The sequence below is a fragment of the Tauraco erythrolophus genome, chromosome 27 (assembly GCF_009769465.1).
Source record: "Tauraco erythrolophus isolate bTauEry1 chromosome 27, bTauEry1.pri, whole genome shotgun sequence".
NCBI classification, from domain to species: Eukaryota; Metazoa; Chordata; class Aves; order Musophagiformes; family Musophagidae; genus Tauraco; species Tauraco erythrolophus.
The window spans coordinates 6,756,778-6,772,225 of NC_141491.1; the positions used below are offsets into that span (position 1 = coordinate 6,756,778).

General features: G+C 42.9%; 1 protein-coding gene across 2 annotated transcripts in view; it reads right to left on the minus strand.

Annotated features, from left to right (window-relative positions):
* IPO9 (importin 9) overlaps positions 1–15,448 on the minus strand; it is a 40,745-nt gene that overhangs the window by 13,482 nt on the left and 11,815 nt on the right. Inside the window, exons 4-14 of one of the 2 annotated variants that reach the window (XM_086627282.1) lie at positions 14,627–14,828; positions 14,095–14,183; positions 13,726–13,812; positions 11,905–12,024; positions 7,120–7,220; positions 5,428–5,486; positions 4,722–4,873; positions 3,533–3,631; positions 3,296–3,402; positions 1,973–2,112; positions 132–291 (exon numbers count right to left, since the gene is read on the minus strand). In XM_086627282.1, coding sequence (XP_086483408.1) covers positions 132–291; positions 1,973–2,112; positions 3,296–3,402; positions 3,533–3,631; positions 4,722–4,873; positions 5,428–5,486; positions 7,120–7,220; positions 11,905–12,024; positions 13,726–13,812; positions 14,095–14,183; positions 14,627–14,828 — 1,316 coding nt within the window. Of the gene's footprint in view, positions 1–131; positions 292–1,972; positions 2,113–3,295; positions 3,403–3,532; positions 3,632–4,721; positions 4,874–5,427; positions 5,487–7,110; positions 7,221–11,904; positions 12,025–13,725; positions 13,813–14,094; positions 14,184–14,626; positions 14,829–15,448 lie in introns of both variants that reach the window. The other variant, XM_086627283.1, reaches the window with a different exon arrangement.

Consider the following 15,448-nt stretch of genomic DNA (forward strand, 5'->3'; position numbering starts at 1 on the left):
CCCATCTCATTCAAAGCAAATACTTCCACAGTCTATTCAGAAATGTTATTAATATTGTCACAAAGCAGTTTTGTAACTGTAATTGATACCATCTGTTCCCGGGGCTTTGGAATGCCCGAGGGCTTACTTACCCCCAGATGGCTCTGACTGCAGAGATTCGGACAGAAGGGGGCTGGGTTTCGTGCAGCCCACTGACAGTCGCTTGTAAGAACTGCTGGATTAGTTCTGGAGACATAGCCACTGTAAAACGGCTGGCGGCCCACAGGGCACGACCCAGGAGAAAGGGAGACACTGAAACGAAGCAAAAACACCCAGTGGTTTTAGAGGAAGTTTTAGGAAATTAAAATTACAGCTGCTTCCATCCATTATCCAAAATTTTGTCACCCCAGCAGGAAAATGGTAAGATATGACACAGAAGACCAGTATACAGGCATACAAAGAATTTTTGTTCATAGGCAGAATCCAGCTTATTTTCTTAATTATTTAAAAAGCTAATTTCACATGTTTAAAAAAACCCAAACTTCTTCCCTCAACTAGTTACACTTGAATTTTATCATCAGTACAGCAATACATGCTTTACTGATCATCAGAACAAAAGTAAAGGAAGAGGCAAAGTAATTCCTATTCGTCCAGCTCAATATTCTATCCCCAACAGCAGCAAATAGCAGCAGCTTAGGGGAGAGAATTAGAGAAACAGAGCACGTATACAGGGATCTTCTACAGATCCCTTTTCTAGATTCCAGCCATCACCTTGTAATTACGGAACACAATGTTCGACAGCACCAGAGAAACAGAGAAGACTCGTTATCTACTCATCTGTTTACACTCATCAAGGTATTTACTGCACTTAACCCTCCTTTCTTTTCAGTATCCTTATACTGTTTAAGCTGTCCTCCAACAGATGATGCTCTCTATTTCTCAGCATCTTTACTGCCATTACTTATACTCCTGCAGATATTAACTTTAAGATGAGGACATCAAAAACTCCATGCAAGACCTAGAGCAACAGAAAAGCTTTGTTTTCTGAGCAGGTAATATAAAAAGCAAGATTTCTTTGTCTTATTACAGTTACTGGGCATTAAAAGGACATCCTCCGAGAACCACCTATATACTGACTCCAGGAGCTCTTTCTAGCACAATAGCTCATTTACAACCCAATTCCACTTATGTAGATTTGTGCAAATAGCTAAGGTTTGGTGCTGGCGTTGTTTTGGGTTTTTTTACATGCATTACACTTTGCAAGCTATTTCTTCACTCAAAATTAACTCAAAAATACCAACCCACCAACCTTCTCCGTAATAGGATAAACAAATGACTCTTTGATGAAAGAATCTAGCAACTTCTTTTTTCTGCACTGGCACAACTAAGTGTGGACTCACCAAATAACGATTATATTGGCTTAAACTTCTCAAATTTTAATTATTTGCAAGGACTTTTGAGGTCCGACTTTCAACAACTCCTCTTTCTTGCACACTGATGCAAGATAACAGAGAAAGCAGACACCTGCAGAGCTCCCAATAACAGGATCACACTCAGCTGGGAGCATTATTTGCATGCATGTGCTATGACCAGCGTCAGCCTCAGCATAAAGAAAAGGGGATAGCATGCTGCTGCAGGAATTCTGAAGCTCGTTAAACACTGCTGGTGTCTTTCCCAGAAACTGATACAAGACAACAGAACAGCTATTTTCCACCAAGTTCCCCATGCAATTGCCTTTCCATCTCCAAGGTCTGCAGGCTCAGGCACCCAGCCAACAGCGAGTTTCCGCTGAAAGCAGTGTCCCACATTTAAAGGGCTTCACTTCTGTGAACTCAGGAGATCAGATTTATGCCCCTTCACATGTACAATGTGCACAACTGCGTTTCACACCACCACGCACACATAGTGACGCGACTCATCAGACACTTTCATTTGTACATTTCCAAGGTCTGGCACTCAGCAGTTACTCCGAGTTGCGGCAGGGCCAGCGTACCTGAAAGGTTGAGGTCTGCAAGAACAACGTTTGTCAGGAAACCGTGCATATCAAAATGTATTCTACCATTCTTCACACTGTCTGTAATAATAGACTTCACAGAGCCCAGGGCCAGCATACAAGCTTCATGTATTTTCCACCTGCAAAAGAATTCAGAAGCCTGTAGGTTTTTCCTCTGTCATCACCTCAAGAAATAAATACAAATTCCGAAGCAAAACCATTTTTTTTTTTTGGTCTAAACTACCACAACTGTTTTCTTGATCCCAAAGCAGAGAATCTTGAAAAAGCCCTAAGAGAAATGAACATTCAGAAAACTCTGCAAGATGGGGGCTTGGAAACTCACCCAGGACAGGCAGCATTCTCAATCACTTTCTAAAATATTGGTTGAATAGTTGTTACTTCTTGTAGCAATTTTATTCCCATAAAAGAAAAAAAATAAATCAGATTCTTCTACGAAGGCTTATGTCTCCAGCTGTGCCTTGCTTGATCGTTCTACGCACAGAAGCACTGTGGTACCCAGTACATTAAAGGTTTAAAAATGTCTATTTTTGCATTACTTTCTGTTAATGATGAAAGAGTTATGTGCAAATACCACTTCTCCTTGGTTTCGTATTTGTGACACAAATAACCTACTTTAAAACTTACTACAGTTAAGGCAGATGGAGACTCCATATCTGATTTCGTGGACATTCAGTTGCTGCTCACTATATAGAATGGCTACTCTGACACCAATACTCAAAATAAACACAAACACTGAACTAAGGCACTGTAAAAGCAAGTGAGAATAGTTATGAACCACCAACCAGGTACTCTGGCAATTGAGCTTTCTTCTCCTATCCCAAAGTAACATCAAAAAATGCAACTTTGGAGTTCAAAAATTGAACGCATACATCTGCATACAGCACCTACATCTCTTCTTACATCAAGTAAAAATAAAAATTAAAAAAAAGATATGCCTGAAATTTTGAGCTCAATTAACTGAACACAAATTGAAAGCATTGCAAACTTCTCTTCAGATCACGTGTAACTAATTAACATCTCTGATGAGACGTTTTAAGGAACTGCCAGGGTTTGGAAGGAGGGAGCCTGGGGACAGCTAGCTTGTGCTAGGAATTGCTGAAAGTATTCCACACGAAGGTTTCGTCATCTGGCTCAGGAACTGCTGCACTCCTTGTTTCTTTTTCGAATCACAGTTCTCAAACTGCATCCTTGTCCATCAGCAGCAGTGTCACAAAAAAAGGTGACTGAATTGTGCTGCGCTCAACACTGCAAAAGAGCTTGCTATTCCTACCAGTGTCATTCCCTGCTGCCCCATCACCTCACCAGTGCTCAGCACCGTTGTTTTTAGCCTGCTCAGCTTCTTGTAAATGTCTTGTAGCTGCTGCAGCCAAAGCAGTTGCACTTTCATTCTGGAAATCAGCAGCCACAGCCTGCACAGAAGGAAATGATAACACTTATTTGCACGGACTTTACGAAGTCGGTCTTTTCTCCAAATTCCCACTGGTTTATTATTTGTTATTATTGTTTTGGATGCATCTAAATGTGGAACACATTTCATACCAGCAAGAGATCCTGTGCAGCAATCCTCACTGTATAGGAAAAAGTATCATCATCTTCATCCTCCACAAATTGTTGTGGATTCGCAGTCCAAACTTTTATCTAAAACAGAAGAGGCAAAAAGGACAGGGTAGATGACAAATTCAGAACACCAAGGGCAAAAGGGAGCTCTTCTGTTCCCAGTGACCTCAGTTTTCCAAAACTACTTTCAGAATTTTTCTCTGCCATAAGAAGTCATCATCTTCAACTGATTTTTCTTATATTCTGTTGGAGAAGCCTTTGAAAAGAAGAGAGTCCCTCTATTTGTTCTAAGCTCACCTTGCTCTTCCTCTCCTCATTTGAGATCAGAACTAGCGACTGACCTGGAATCAATGCCACACAGTTTTATTTATAGATGAGGAATGGGAGAAGCAGATGAATCTCTAAAGGAGTGCCTGGTTTTGTGCATGTCTACCTAAACAAAAAGATGATGGCTGTCAGGCTCGGGGAGGTCAGGAGCCGTGTAGAATTTCAGCACAAACTATTTCACACCACTAGCACAATTTTTTCACTATCACAGAAACCTGGCTCTCCCTTTCAGCATGATAATCCTCATTTTCAAAGCATAATACTTCATGAAGGAATGAAGAAGAAAAGCTTGAGAGAGCTGGGGTTGTTCAGCCTGGAGAAGAGAGGGCTCTGAGGAGACCTCATTGCACCCTTTTCCATACATAAAGGGAGCTTATAAGACAGACGGAGACTTTTACCAGGGCCTGACAGGACAAAGGGCAACAGTTTTAAACTGAAACAGGGTAGATTTAGATTAGATATACAGAAGAAGTTCTTCACTATGAGCGTGCTGAGACACTGGACCAGGTTGCCCAGAAAAGCTGTGCTGACCCATCCCTGGAAGCCTTCAAGGTCAGGCTGGACGAGGCTTTGAGCATCTTGATCTAGTGGAAGATGCCCCTGCCCATGGCATGACTAGATGATCTTTGAAGGTCCCTTCCAACCCAAACCATTCTATGACTCGCTGTCCACGTTACCCCATTTAGGAACATCTGGATGCTAGTGCCCTAACTCCTGGCACAGCAAAGCAACAGAACAGCCTAGCAGATTACAGCAGCTTCCATGCACTGAAACTCTTCCTAGGGCATTAGGTGTTTCAAATCTCTCATGTCATTTGCTTCCTGAACAAGACAAACATGCTCACCTGCTCCTCTGTGATCTGCATGTAAAGGAGGATGTAATAGATCAGCTCTGGCAAAGCCTTCTTCACTGTGCTCTTAAACTTGTTGTTTTCCAACAAGGCATGGACAAATTCAAATATGCTGAACACAAGGTTTTCAAAGCCCAATACTTCGCCTGAACAAAGAAGAAAGTGGGGAAAAAAAAAGAAAATGACTGAATATGCCAACATACAGAAAGGCAGAAGTGAAAACAAAACCCATGACTGAATATGCTAACATACAGAAAGGTGTCAAATGTAATTACAAATGGTTAGCTTGCCTGTCTAGATAATGTTTACACTTGCTCCTGGACCAGCATGGCAGCAGCAGCCCCAGGAGGATGTCTGACCTCACCACTTCCTGCGCTCTTCCCACCTCACCGCACACTCCTCATTAAAACTGATCTTGCTGAACCTAAAACCTGTTTGCTTTTTTTTTTGGTCCCATACCTTTTATCTCAAAATTGTTGCACAACACACTCCTTGAGTCATTAGAAAAATTCTGCAGCTTCATTGATCACAATCACACGTAACTTGCGAAGATGTGACGGACACTGCTCTGACACCATAAATGTACCTTTAAGCACAATTTCCTACAGTGTTTCAGCCACTGCTTTGACAACAATACTATTTCAGTAAGTCCATTCCTCTTCAAAAGAGAAGGCAGAAGCACAATTTAACAAGTTCTTACCATCAGAATCCACAGGATCCTCCACCTCTTCTGTGTAATTTACTTCTGTTCTCACATAAGTGGATGGAGTTAAGTAAATATGTGTGTTTCTAAAGAACTGCATCTATTAAAGAATTAATCTGTTCCTATCTTAAAATTCCTGATAACTAAGGAAGTTTTCTTTCTTAAAAAAAACAAACCAACCTTTGACTATGCAAAGTCCTGTGTTTCAGAGAGAAGCCAAGCCCCAGGAGCTCCTGGCTTTGTGCATCGTCCAGCTTCAAAGACCACTTTCACATCACTTCACACATCCTTTAGACTATCTGAGTAACTTAAACTGAATCCACCAAGGTAAACGAAACATTTATGTTAAAACTTTGCAAGAACAGAGCCACTAAGACCCACTTTTTTCAGGAGACAGTGAGCCAATTCAACACTCCACTGTGCCAGAGGGTAAGGAGCCACCCTATGATCCCATGTGCGACCTTACGTTTGCTCCGCTCCCTACCAAGCCTCTCCACAAGCCTCCAACCCTGGGAAGTAGTAGAAAACTAACCTAGGCTGGAGAGGAAGGAGGTTTCTTTGGGAATGGCAGAGAGTGCCAGAGCAAACACAAGGGAAGGAAGGACAAGACTCTCCCCTTTTGCAACCCAAAAACTATTTTGTTAACTCAGCTGCCAGCAGGACTGCACTGGGAGTCAGGACAGGAGAGGGAGAAATACACCATCAAAAATTTAACAAACAGCTCCTTGTATTTTAACAGGTGTCTAAAAAAAGCAAACAAAGGGAAAAAAAAAAACAACAGCTGACCTTGAAACTAAAGAGCCTCTACTTGCTCCGGCACTAAGGCTCCTTTTAGGGCCTCCTTGCCCATTTTCTCTCTCCGAGTCTATCACCCAATACACAGCGGAATTCCGAACTGCCAGACTATGCAAGCAGCTTTGATACAAAACCATCTACGATCTCTAGGAGAACAGCCATTCTCACGAAATTACAGAGCAAAAGCTCAGTCAAGCCTTACGCTATTATCACAACATGGTGTCCAATTCTGGTGTTTATACCAAATTCAGAAAAAGCTACAAGGCAGCTCTATATTCTACAATTACTGTCTCATTATAAAAGGCTAAAAAAAACCCCAACTTTTGGAATAACAGCATGGAAAGATTTGACTTGTCAGTTTGCAAGTACTGGGAAAATTACCAACAGAACACCTCTAACTGCTGATTGTGCAGTAAAGTGATGACTGTTATAAAATTCAAAAGGCAAATGAACTTCAACTTCAGTAGCAAGTGTAACCAGCCATTCATGCTGTTGGAGCAAGGGATATTGTAGATTCTCCCATACCTGAAATCTTTACATTGTGTCTAGACATCTTTTTAAGACAACAATTTTCACTGGGGAGTACCAGAAACTATGCAGAGATTGTCCATAATTCTACAGTCAGTGTAACACAGCTGCTCACATCATGCATTGTACATGACTTTTACTCTACAAGTCATGACTTTTACTCTAAAAAACATGTACTCTTTTACTTAATGGAGCCTCCTGCAGTAACAGAGGTAATGGGTACACCTACACCACAGATGCCTAAATTCTGTCCGTCACGGTGGACTACTCCAGGTACCATGCTCTTCAGCCGTGTTCAGGTCCTTGTTGTGTATGAGACAGTTTGTCTGCTCTGTTCTAGTTAAAACCAGCCCCTGCAAAGGATATAAAGCGGCACTTTCCGTAAGGGTATTCCAGACAATGGGCAGGATCTGCTGCATTGATGAAATCATGTGCTTCGGATAGTTTTTCACAAGTGCTGTCACAGCCTGGAACGAAAAAGAACATCAGTCAGAAGCAAAACCAGGGAAAATCATCAACAACCACTCAAATGGCAGGCTGCTGTCTCATTAACAACTGAGATAATCCAGTGTCTTCCTGCTGCCAAGGTTTCCTCCTCTCACTCCTGACCGGGCAGTCCCCTCTCTTGCACGAACCCTGACAAACAGACCTCTCTCCTTATTTGCTGTTCTGCAGCGATGCGAAGGGCTAACAGGAGACATACCACTCCGGCAGTGAAGCCAATGCAATAATTTGGTGGCAAAGTACCGACTCCCAGCCAGAAGTCCATCACCGCCCAGTACTGTCTGGACACAATCACCACCTGGAAGCTATCTTGTCTCAGAAGATGAACTCTAATATCGAGTAAAACCAGACCACAGCCTATTTCCCACACATGTAAGCAACACACCTGTTTGCACATGCAGGGAACGGTTGCAGAAGGAAACACCTACCCAGCTCAACTCTCCCACCCATTTCAGCTGCAGACACAGGCAGCTGGGCCAGCCCAACACAGGGCAGCAGCTCTACAGCAGACTGTGCCTGGGCTTTCACAAAGCTGGTCACCCTGATTTAGGGGAGCCCTTTCACTTGCCAAAAAGCTTCTGGGATCCTCCAGGAGCCAGAGAACTCTCACTCCACCTGACAGACACCGTCTCCTTCCACGGGGGTACAGCTCCAGTTATTATATATTGGTTACAGAAGAGCCTCTTACAAACTGCCTGACTGGCAGCTGCTACGGGACATACGAGTATCCGTTTGTTTCTGCTTACCCAATCCAAAATGCTTTGTCCAGTTTGTTTGTTTGTAGCATTGGGTACACTAACAGAAATTAAAAAAAAAATAATTCATCTGCCAGAAAAAACTGCATTCTAATATCGGTATTATAGATGAGCAGGCAGTAGGAGATAACCCAGACATGTAAGTCTGAAAACGAGTCTGCAAGGTGCTAGATACGTTACAGAAAAGACCTGTTGACTCTGGGGAGAAAAAAAAATTATGCAGGTGTTGGCAGAGGATCCAAATCCGATCTGCAGGACTGCTGCAAACTCAGCACCCTGACTGTGGCCACAGTAACATCTAAAGAGACTTGTTCCGTATGCCACTGCTTATGAACCCGGCATGCAAGTTTTTCTAAGTGATATGCCAAGACAATCTTGCAGGAAGCATTACTGGGGCGGTACGAGTTCTTCAGTTCAGCAGCTCTGCAGTTCTAACAGCAGAAGGCTGCATTTGCAAGTTCACCACTTTCCCGCAGTGCAAGTCATTAAAAAAGAGCACTCTCTCCTGCTAAATGTTGTATTTCAACCCCTGACCTCTCATTCTGCCAATTCCCACTGCTTGTTTGAGCTAAAAGAACTGCTTCATAGACCTTGTCCTCTGCCTAACCCCATGTACTGCTCCACCATCTATTAAATCCTCCAAGAAAATCCTTATCCATCTCTCTTCAGAGCAAAGTCAAACTGCTCCCCAGGCAGGACACTCAATGGCCAAGCCAGGCAGCAACCAACTGCATCCACACCTGCAGCCTGAGTCACTGCACGGACACACCAAAGCCACCACTGTGGGAGCAACACAACAGCTCCTGAACCCCTTACAGCTATTCTGCAAGCAAACATCCAACCGCACCTTGACTCATTGCTCAGCATCCCCTGAAAGTCACTCTGTATTAAAGCCTTTTCTTGCTTTGCTTCCTATTTGTGTCTTTAGACAGAGAAGGAATCCCCAAATTTGTGGATAAAAAGTTTTAAATATTCACTAGCCAGCAGCAGGAGAGCACGCTAAAGCTAAATGTTCAGTAAGAGTGCAGCAGGTGCAGGTTCTGTACTTTGCCCATAAGCTTAGGATATTTGCCCCAAGACACTGGCCACTACCTTGTCTTCCATCCAAGAACAAAGAGGGTGTGATCGATTATTTTTTGTAATTAATTATTTGTTCCAATAGCAGGAAAAATATAAGCATCACTTTTCTGACCCATCTAACACACAAGTGTTGAAAGAACAGACTTTAAGCATAAGCGACGCAGCACTACAGCAAAGCTGTAAGATACTTCAGACTGTTGGTTCATCTCTTGATATAATTACTGCATACCAAGTACATCATATTTGTATTCTCTTGCTATGAAATTTGCCTTAACTCTGTTACCTGTCAGGTTTAATCACTCTATTTCTCTCAAAACAATCAACAGTGGCATGTTCAACACCACTGGAATCGGGATTCAAGAATCACTTAGTTGCAGCTCATTCATCCTCAGAGAGATCACTTTGATTCACCCTGAACTATCAAACAACAAAACAATGACTTGCACTCCTGGTATTTCGTTCTAGTCCTCGTGGCTGAAAAGATTTTTGTTGTGGCCAAACCTCCCATCTCCTACAAGGGCTAAAGGCCTCGACTTTCCCGCTGGTAATTTGTTCTAAACTTGTGACTATACTTGGAAAGATTTTGAGACAAATTAACAATCAGTGGTTGTCACAATCACCATGATGTGATCCAACCTACTTACTTTCTCAAACAGGATAACCATCTCAGCGGATGTGCTTTTGACACTTTCCTGCATGATGTTCTCATATAGAAAGCAAGACATTTTAGGTCAGGGCTGCCTCTGATTCCCACCAAGAACTCCATGAACCTCGGAGTACAAAGCTCTCAAAAGACAAGGAAGAAAAAAATAGTCTTCCTGTCATTTGCTGCATAGCACTTCATTAAGGAAAAAAAGATAGGATCGCATTCGCATCTGGTTGGAAATGTACTATAAAAAAAAAGGTCTCAATTCCCTCCTCCATTGCATCAGCATTTCAAGGAGTTCCTGTAATGATCTCATCTGTAGAGCTGGCTTAACTAATCCCTTGAGGTCCTTTACTTCTGCATTACAATGACTATAAAAATCCATGTTTCTGGAAAGGAAGGCAATTTATGGGTCTTTCACCCAAATCCCTTTTCCCTTAGAAACTGGTATCATCAGCTTAGAAATCCTAAGTGACAAAATCATGAATTGCCCTAACAGCCAGAATACTCATCTCTTCACAAAGAGCCTCCTACAAACCATGTGTCAGCAGAACTCCTGAATTTACTGTTTAAATCCATACTGATTTTCTGCTGCCACCAATGCCATCCAACACACAATGTGTACTCAGCCCCAAATCCTCTCCTGCACTGCACCTACAGCAGTGGCCAAAAGCAGATGCCTACAATTCATTTGCTCAAATACTTTCCTGGCCTGTCACATCTTTCAAGAGACTACTGCTCTATGTCAGTGCAGACAAAAAAGTACAAATAGCTCCGATTCCAGTAAGCACTGTTACGTAAATAACGAAAACAGTTATTAGAGCTGCAGAATTCCTGAATGTATCAAGAACAGTAGAGCTGGTCTATAGTTAGAGGGAAACTATCAATTACAACTGCCTTTCATGTTGGCTGAAAATTTCTTCTATTCATTAAACATCTGAATGTATGTCTTTGGAATCAGAGATCCAGACATTCTTGAGCTGCAGCCTGTTCAAATCAAGATTACACCCTGCAGAGTACCCCCTTCACGTCAGCTTTCCTCTTTATTACTGCCCCAGGAACCTCAGTGCACCGTCAATGCAAGCACTGCAAGAGACACTCTCCCAACAAAACCTGCCAGCATCGACCCCAAACTCCCTCCCATTTAGTGCTGCACAGCAAGAAACAAGCTCCTGCTGTTTCCAGTGTACGACACCTGCAGTCTCTTACTGGGAAGCGACAGGACGCCGTAACCAGGGTACTGCTGCCTTTAACAGGACTAAGAACACAAGTTCCACGACACAGAACTTAGTTGTCGCTAGTTTGTTTAACATCACAGCAGCCTCCTGCACCTCCCAGCATTTATTTTCAGGGCTCCAGTGCAAGTGGTAATTATGAAAGGCTTTTGATGCTTGTCTTCAGTAACTCTTCCTTACTGTTTTCACCAAGGAACGTGGCTGAATGGGTCTCAGCCGTTCATCTTCAGAAACCTGGATACTATGATCCAAGTCTTGCCTATCCCAGCACATGTGCAATTAAATGAAAGATCAGGATCTGATGCAAAACCTTACAGGTTTGAGTAGTTCTCTTCTCTCCCATGCTGCAAACAGCACACCCTAGAACTCCAGTCCTTTCCCAGCTATTGAAGAGATCTCCATACCTACCCTGGCACTTTTAGCCGCACACACGGAGCTACACGCACATACAGCTCTGCAGTCCAACTTTTTTCTCTGGAAAACCGGGAGAGTACAAAGACTTTCCATCTCTCTTTTGCAGAGATCATTTAGTATTAAGGAGCAGGCAAGTTCCAGAAAAGCACCTGCACATAATCAACTTCTAAAATTTCATTGCAGCAGAATCCTGCAGCATGTTTAGAAAAGACAGACATTTAACTACTGAGTATGGTGTCCAAACAAGATGCATCCAAGATGCTTTAGACCAGCTAATGACAAGGACAGAGAATCCTATGGATCATTTTACAGACAGATCCCTATGGATCTCATCATAGGTATCTTCAGTACGGGCAGAACAATTTATTTCAAAGTTGCGTGGCTCTGGGAGCCAAAAACCTTCACTATTCACAACATGAGCAGTACTAGGAGAGATGACACACGCTCAGGTTTCTCTGTTTTCCAGCACATCTGACAGTTTGCTGGTATTCAATTCTTTATTTAATCAGTGACTTACCTTCAAGACTTCCATCTTAAACCCGCTGTCTGATGTGGGTCCATCAGGCATTTGCAGGGCCTGAACAAAGGCCTCTGTGAACTGCTGCACCACTGGAAATATCAGGACTTTGGCCGCACCCTGGTTAAAATCAATGCGAGCACAGGTAAATACTAGATACAGAACCCCCACATCTGACAAATAAAGCTCTAGAAGCAACAGAAATTGCACTTTTCTGCTGCAAAACCAAAGAAGGACTCATGGCAAGTGCAGAACATTGCAAAGTCACATGAAATACACGTTTCAGACATCACTTCGGCTCTCTTCTCATGCTGGGAACCCAGCTCAGCTGAATCCCACCCTTCAAAATCGCACAGCACAGACTGCTACAGAACACACGCCTGCATCTATGCTAACAGCTTCAGACTCCACCCAGATTAATCTGAGATCTATGCAGGTTATCTGAGATCTAGACAATCCAGTCCAGCGAGTCCCAGGAGCCCTGCACATCCTCCTAGGGACACCTTCATTCAGGAGATGGCTCACGCCCTCTACCTGGATCCTCCTGGATCCTCAGGGCTACACAAGAGACCAGGGGTGACCACATCCCAGAGCAGCAATTACACCCAACCCTGTGGACAGCATTGGTATCCCTCCTGAGCCACCCTCCCCCCAACCAAACAAGCTGTGAGCCCAGTATCAACAGCTGGCCTGAAGATTATCATGATAATTCTTCCTAAGAAAACGCAGTCGATATTTTTCCGGGTGTCAAAGCACTCCACAAGCAGTGCTCGGCAGAGCAAGTAATACTGGACAAAAATAGTTTTATTGAGAATATTCCTCATAACTCCATAGCTAAGTCAGCAAAGTTGCATTCTTAAATAAACTATGAAATATCACCTTAGCAATTTATAGACAAAAAAAAAAGGCAATCTTTTCAAGTCAAATTTCAATACAGGTTTTGTTTACAATGTAAAGGACACTTCCAGCCCTCCTCCAGAATAAGACAGTGGGGAGCTATTACTATCTCTTGGATACTTTGCATAAGTAACCTTGTCAGTGCAGTAGAGGTACAGTGTAATTATCAGAACTTCCCAAAAGTCTGCACTGAACTGCTCCCTGTGCAAATAGGGAGGAAACAGCAGATACAGCCACTCAGCAATGACCAACCACTAGACAGAGTCACTCTCTCCTACCCTCACCCCGTAGAAAGCTAAAAATAAAAATTTATTGTCTGGAGAGTGCTGGGAAACCCACTTGTCAAGGCCATATAAAATGCAGATGTGCTCCGAGAGCACACAGGAGACCCACATGTATAAAGCTGCTTAATTGCAGAGTTTGTTTTGGTTTTTTGTTTTTTGTTTTTTTTTTCTTAAGAGCTGTATTTCTAAAATTTGGTTTGGTTTGGTTTCCACCACCCCTGGAGGAACAAAACGCTAACTTGCATGCTAAAGAAACTGATGAAGCTCCAGGACTTGTAACCAACGCCTCGCCCAAGGGCCAGCACACACAGTTCACCTGGAGACTGGAAGCTATGACGGATTTCCACACAAAGGGATGATACACTACCTCCTCCCCACAAGGACTCTCCTTTCTCTGAGCTGTTACAAACACATCTGCTGATATGTCACAAGTTAAACTTAATTCTAAAAACCAAGTCACGGCATCAAGGCACGCACGTAAAGCAGAGTTTGCCACTTCACATATATTAAGCCATACCCCTTCCCCAGAATTACAGCTGACAGAGCACATAATATGAAAATGAAATGTTGGAGAGTTAACTATTTAGAACGTCGCTCAGTTTGGATTCAAGGTATGTTGTAGGGAAAGTTAAACTCTTGCCTTTTCCAACTCCTCCATGTTGCAGATCATATGGGCACACGTGGTAAATATCTCCACGGCACGCGACCTTGTGCGAATACCATACACCTAGAAAAAAGTTTCAATGACAGATCAGGAACACAAGATACCTTTATCTTCTTTAATTTTCTTTTAATTGTATTTATTTTTTACTTTAACTTGATTCTCTTACCACTGGCTTCAACATTTCTGTTGAAACATTAGCTGCCATCAACTACCACATCATCAAGAAAATTCTTTAAGCCTAACTCATACCACAGTATAGCTTAACCATTAAATCTGGAGTTTCTCTACTCCAAGAAACACTCCCACTGATGTCACTCAGTACCAACTTAATAGCGAAGATCATACCTCTGCCATTGTGAAAATTTTGTACATCTCTGGAAGAATAACAGGAGCAACAAGTGGCATCTGTGTGTCTGTCACTTCCCGCGTAAACTCTAGAAAATGGAAGGAGTGAAGTTCTTATAAGAAAACAAATCAGTAGGCAACAGCAACACAGAATCATTGGGAAACACTAACAACATATTGAAAACACACATTTGTACTTGACTAGACCAGTGTCATCTCACCCACCCATGGCAATCCTTGAAGGCAAACAGAAAAATATCACACTAAAAATTGCAGAAATCTGGAAAATAGGGTGTTGCAATCAAGGTTCCTTCAGAGCTATAACCTGTAGCACAGAACCTTCTTCCTCAGCTTTCATGGCATCTACTGAACACACAATTCAACAGTGACCGATAGGCATCACACCCAGTAGGAAAGAAGCAGCAAATCCCAATTTCTTCAATTTGGAGTGAAAAGTGGGAAGATACTAAGGTAAGGAAAAGCCTAAACCGCTTCCTACATCAGCCTTGCCAAAGCTTTCACATACACATACCTGTAAGCACTCTCATGGCTCCATGCACCGCGTTCACATCTCCACTAACCAGCATCTCCATCAAGAGACTGAACAGCTCAGGCCAGGCTTCGGGCCAGTCCCAGTGGGCTATTGCTGAAACTGCGTAAGCAACGCTCGAGCGCACTTTGCTGATGGATTCTCTCAGCCCGTTGGGCAGGAGCTCCCTAATAGCAACTTTTGCCTGTGGAGAATAACAATATTTAGCAAAACAGATCCCCAGTCGTAAAACAATTTAATAAAGAAAAACTTGTACCTATGACTGTATCCTGATATGGATTCAACATTGGTTTTACAAAAGGAACGCTCCCGAGACAACGAAACCTTGCACACCATACCCTGTCCTTTCTTTGCAGAAAACTGCACAGTACATTGTGCACTCTTCTCACACAGAGCGCTTGGCCAAGCACACAATGAACAGCTCGCAGCTGCAATCAGATAGGATGTAGATGTCTACATGGAAGACATCCAGAGGCAGTTGAGATATAATCCCAGTTCCAGTATCAGGGACTATGTTTGCTTACTTCGGAAGATTTTAGTAAACAAGAACTAGTCACCCAGCCCTGAAGGGACAACAGAAAAAAGCCAGCACTCCTGGGGCGTAATTCACAAGATCTAGTTCAGGCAACTGTCTCTGGAGGGGAAGAATGAGACCCTAGATGTGAAAGATGATCCAGCCAACAGTCAAAGTGGCAAAGGGCTGGAATCTCTGTCCATTTTAGCTGTGAGATACTCCTACTGAACAGATTTTTAATGAAACCCAGAGACCTTTAAACAGAAATCTGTCAGGGGAAAACAGCCTTT